The sequence below is a fragment of the Monodelphis domestica genome, chromosome 8, assembly GCF_027887165.1.
Source record: "Monodelphis domestica isolate mMonDom1 chromosome 8, mMonDom1.pri, whole genome shotgun sequence".
Taxonomy (NCBI): Eukaryota; Metazoa; Chordata; class Mammalia; order Didelphimorphia; family Didelphidae; genus Monodelphis; species Monodelphis domestica.
The window spans coordinates 2633201-2638200 of record NC_077234.1 but is presented as its reverse complement, the minus strand read 5'-3'; the positions used below and the strand labels follow the sequence as shown (position 1 = coordinate 2638200).

Genomic DNA, 5000 nt, shown 5'->3' with positions numbered 1-5000 from the left:
GAGGGCCTGGCTCTCGGGCCCACCAGGCCCCCCCCTGCCCTAGGAAATGGGGAGCCCCCAAGCAGGAGCAGGGCCTTTCCGAGGTGCCTTTGGGGGCCAGCGCCAAGGGAGCACCTGGGGCCGCCCTTTGCTGCCTCCGGGCCCGGTCACTGCCCGGCGCGGGGCCGGCGTCCTGGGCGAGCGGAGGGCAGCCCGGAGAGGGCGCGTCCCAGGATCGCAGCCTGTCCCCATTTCACAGACCACAAAGGCCAGCCTGAGAGGCTTTTCCGGGGTCGCCACCTGAGCACAGGCTGCTCCACGGCAGCCCAGCTTCCTCGGGGAGCCCGTGACCGGCCAGCCCGCCTCCCCCGGGCCCCGGGCTCACGGAGCCCCTCCAGAGCAGCAGGGCCGTCTCCTGCCCGCGCCGGCGCAGCCTGGGCTCACTCCGGGACCTGCCCCGGCCCGCCAGCGTCACCTCCCTCCCTCCACCAGGAAGCCTTCTGGCCCAGAAGGACGAGGGGGGGGCCGGGCCGCGCCGGGCTCCTGGGCCTTTCCTGGCAGCGCCCGACACGGTCCCGCTCAACGACTGCCCTGACTGTGCCTTAGGTGCCCCGTAAGCGGGAGACTCGGGTCAGAACAGACGGACTTAGAGCTGGGAGAGGCCTTGGCAGCTGGCCGTGACGGAAGGGGAGCCTGGGTTGCCCCGGCCCGGCCCGCCCATCTCCAGCTGGACGGACACCCGGGAGGCATCTGGAAGTCCACCCTCTCTCCCCGCAAACCCTCCCCTTCTCCCACCTTCCCGGCTCCCGGGGAGGGAAAGGGCCGGGCCTCGGCCTGGGAGTCGGCCCGAGTCACGCTCTCCCCCCAGCCCCAATACGGTGCCGAGGCCTGGTTTCCACCTCAGCATCTCTCCAAGCTTCTCTCCTGTGACACTGGCCCAGCCTGGCCCAGGCGGCCATCCCCTCCTGCCCGGACTAGAACAGCTTGGCCAGAGCGGGCCGGCACACGCCTGCCCCCCTCAGGTCTCTTCACTCCAGTCCATCGTCCATTCGGCCACCAAAGTGACCTTCCTAAGGGTCAGGTCTGGTCGAGTCACCCCCACACACACTCACTCACTCCGTCAACCCCAGTGGCTCCCTATTACCTCCCGAACCAAATGGGGAATCCTCTGGTGTCTCTGGTGTTCAGGCCTTCGTGCCTTCTTTCCTGCCCCCAAGGCCTGCCATCTCCAAGTCTTCTCCACCCTACACTCTCTCCCAGGTACTTCCTGATCCCCCCACTCCACCTTTCTCTCTCCTCGGGGCCTTCCGGCTTTCTTTAGGTTCCAGAGTCTCACTTAATCTCAGGGCCTTCCCTCTGACGTCACCCCCACTCGGCCCATCTGCAGGCCGCCTTCCTTGTTAGCCTGGGAGCAGGGGCCACCCTTAGCACCATGCCCGGCCCACAGAGGCCCCCCTTGCCCCTTTGCCCACTGGCAGGCTCTTTGCCCAGCTGGCTGAGTCGGGAGAGTCAGCTTCTTGTCAAGAGCCACCATCATCCAGGACAATCAGCTAATGCTGCCTCCAAGGAGAAGTGGGGCTCCTAGCTGGAAGTCAGGCTCAGCCGATTCCTAGCTCTGTCACTGGGCACACTTTGTGGCCTCTCTCCAGGCCTCAGTTTCCCTAGCCGTAAAAAGGGAATAGTGGGCACTTGAGAGGAAAATACCCTGAAGATGCAGGGGTATTCGCAGCTGCTACCCGAGATGGTGGAGGCTGGGGTTGCTAGGCAACAAGGGACACGCCCAGCTGCTACCCGAGATGGTGGAGGCTGGGGTTGCTAGGCAACAAGGGACACGCCCAGCTGCTACCCGAGATGGTGGAGGCTGGGGTTGCTGGGTGACCAGTAAGACTGGAAGGGGATTCCAGAGCCCAGACACCTCTCTTGCCTCATTCTCCTAGGGCAGCGCGCCCCCTTGTGGACATAGGCCACTACCGGGTAGGGACCCAGGGATCCTGCAGGCTCTCAGCGTGAGGGAGTGAGTGGGCAGCTGGAGCCGGGGCTCGGCCCTCTTGTCTCTAAGAGCCACCGAGCCCAGACCTTCGCTTCCACTCCATCCAAGGCTTGGAAGGAATGATGGGAAGTCGCCCCTCTGAATCCCCCTTTCTGCCCAGGGCCCCTTCCACACCCTGACCCTTCCCCCTCTCCTTCCCCCCAATGTCCCCCCAGTGGCCAAGCTGGGTCCCTTCCACAGGGGGAGAGCCTGCCTGGCTGATGGAGGGGGGGCTGGACTGACGGGAAGGGGCCGAGCTGGCCTCCAGGTCTCTAGGGCTCCCGTGGGCCCCCGCTGGCCCGGGATGCCCCGGGAAAGGCCTGAGGAGCCCTGAAGCGGCACGAGTCCCGGAGGCGTCTCGGCGGCCTTCATTGGGGTGCCTAGGCGGGAGGCACCCCCAGCCTCTGGCCCTCCTCTGCACTCACCACCCCAAAGATTCCAATCCCGGACCCGATGGTCGTCATGGTGGGGATGATGTCGAACTTGCCAGCCTGTGGAGCAGGGGGAGGGGAGCAGAACACGAGGAAAGGAAGTCAGGGGACCTGCCCGAGGCAAGATTCGAACCCAGGTCGCCAACTCCACAAGCAGGTCAAATATCTCAGACAGAAATGTTCCGAAGGGCTCGGGGGCCGCCAGACGGTCCCGGTTCTCACCCTCACCGCCTCCTGCCTCAGATGGTCTGAGCTCCGAAAAGGGAGGACCCCAAGGCCTCCCCTGTCCCCCCTGCCATGGGTCTGGGGCGGCCGAAGAAGGGATGGGCGGCAGCACCCCAGGCGAGAGGGGAGAGAACTGGCCCGAGTCTGCCTCAGTCTCCCCTTGGGGGGAGCCTCTCTAGGGCCCGCCCAGCAGCCCCCGGCCTCCAGCCCAGAGGGCCTCCCCCTCCCCCCGGGGCCCTTGGGCTCACCCTGCCGTTCACCAGGACGTCCAGGCGGATGCCGAACACCTTGAAGAGGTGCCGGCGGTAGGTGCCGCCCTCCATGTAGTAGCGGGCGAACCTGAGGGGGAGGGGGTCAGTGGGGGGGCCTGCGCGGCCCCCACCTCCCCCTCAGCATTGGAGCTCGCCTCGGCCGGGCCCTACCTGAAGTTGAAGCCCGGTGACAGGCTGTTCTCGTGGGCGTACAAGCTGTGGAAGGCGTAGACAGGCGCACAGTGCCTCACCGCCCAGTCCAGGTCACAGTTCCAGTCGATGGTGATCCCGACCACTCCTCCCTGCGGGGAAGCCCAGAGCGCTGCTGAGGCCCACTGGGGCCCGCCAGCCTCCACTTCCTCCCCGCAGGAGCTTCCCTTAAGAGCAACCACAGTGCCAGCTGGGGAGGAGGACGGACAGGAGGGTGCCACTGAGTCACGGGCTGCCAGAGCTTGCTGCAGCCCCTGGACTGCACCCACTGACGGGGGCTTCTCAGAGCCATCTCTGGAGGCCACGCTCTTGGCTCCCCGGGCTAGCAGGGGCAGACGCCGCTGTCTCTGTCGGCCCTGCTACAGCCCCCTCCCCAGGCCTCCCTGTACCTTCACAGCCAGGGCACTGAAGTTTTGGCCCGAATCTCTCACGATGGTGCCCAGCTCAAAGACAGGGCACAGGGGGTCTGTGCTCTTGTGGTACACACAGCTTTTCAGATACTGCTTGGTCACTCTCTCCACCAGGTTTTGTCTGCAGGGAGGAAAGACAGTCCACTGGGCCGGGGAGCCAAGGAGTCTGGGGAAGGGGAGGAAAAGCCTCCAGGGGGCCCTCCCTGTGCTCCCCTGGGTGCCAGAGGCCCCATGGGCCTGGGGGAAAGCAGGGGAGGGCCAGCGGGGGCCCCAGGCATCCTCCCCAACCCCTGGTAGGGGCAGCCTTCCCGAGGGACCCAGCTGTCCACTCCAGAACGTAAAGCAAGCAGATGCAGTGGGTGGCCGGCTCCTTCCTGCAGCAGTGGCAGGCGAGCCAGCACCAGCAGCAGTGGCAGGCGAGCCAGCGAAGGAGCGAGGGGAACTCCTCTGCCAGCGGCTGTCAGCAGAGCCCCCAGGCTCTGGGCCCCAGCTCTGGCCTGGGGCAGAGGGGTCCAGGGATAGGAGGTGATCGGGCCGGACTGTCTGTGCTGAAAACTCCTCCATTCACCTGGTGACTTGGAAACGAGGGAAGCTGATGCTGTTCTTGATGAAGAGAGTGAAGGTCTCTGCCTCCCTCAGGAGGGCCGGGCTGGAAGAGACCCATCTGTCCGTCAGTCCCTTTCGGCCTCCCCTTTCTCCTCTCCTGTCTCCCCACCCTTCCTCCCCCCCGTGGGCACTGCCGCCTGGCCAGCCCGAGCAGGCTCCTCCAGGCCTCGGCCACAGCCCGGAGGAGAAGGCACTGCCGCGTCCCCATCTGACGCAAAAGAACCATGAGGATCAGAGATGCCCGGGAAGCACACAGCCGCTCAGCACAGTACCAGGCACCCCCAAGTACCTGGGGAGGCCCCCTGCGCTTGAATGGCACCCCTCCAAGCCCTGGGCAACAGAAGGAGAGGACACACACCCAGAGAGCGGGTCCCTCGAGGGGGCCAATAGTGGCACGGGCCGAAGGGCTGCCCAGAGGGCCCCAGGGGGGCCGGCAGCCTGGCGCACCCCCTCGCTCCTGGCCCCTTCCTGCTGCCTTCAAACAGGCCCCCGTCTCCTCCTGCTCCTCGAGCCCGGGCCCTACGGCTCTCTCCTTGGTCGTGCGGGGGGAGGAAGGGTGGACGGCAGAGCCCACGGCCAGGAAGCCACCTGGAGCCACCAGGCCCTGAGCCACGGGCGGCAGCAAGGTCCCCGGGAGACCATCATCCTCAGCTTAGAGACCTCCATTTCCAGGGGCAAAGAGTGAGGCTCAAAGGGGTCTGCCGGCAGCGAGTCCAGCCTCTGTGGAGGCTCAGGGAGGCCAGTGAGAAGCCCGGCCCTCTGTGTGCTCCTCCCCCAGCCGTGAGCCAGCATTCGGCCGACCTCGTCTGCCCCTCTGCTTGACCACTTGTTCCGTTGCTATCCTCCGTTTGGACTGGGG

The 5000-nt window shown here is 66.2% G+C and overlaps 1 protein-coding gene across 1 annotated transcript in view; it reads right to left on the bottom strand.

Annotated features, from left to right (window-relative positions):
- P2RX1 (purinergic receptor P2X 1) overlaps positions 1 to 5000 on the bottom strand; it is a 13967-nt gene that overhangs the window by 1662 nt on the left and 7305 nt on the right. Inside the window, exons 6-10 of the mRNA XM_056807853.1 lie at positions 4104 to 4184; positions 3515 to 3656; positions 3087 to 3217; positions 2913 to 3003; positions 2434 to 2499 (exon numbers count right to left, since the gene is read on the bottom strand). Of these exons, the coding sequence (XP_056663831.1) occupies positions 2434 to 2499; positions 2913 to 3003; positions 3087 to 3217; positions 3515 to 3656; positions 4104 to 4184 (511 nt within the window). The remainder of the gene's footprint in view (positions 1 to 2433; positions 2500 to 2912; positions 3004 to 3086; positions 3218 to 3514; positions 3657 to 4103; positions 4185 to 5000) is intronic.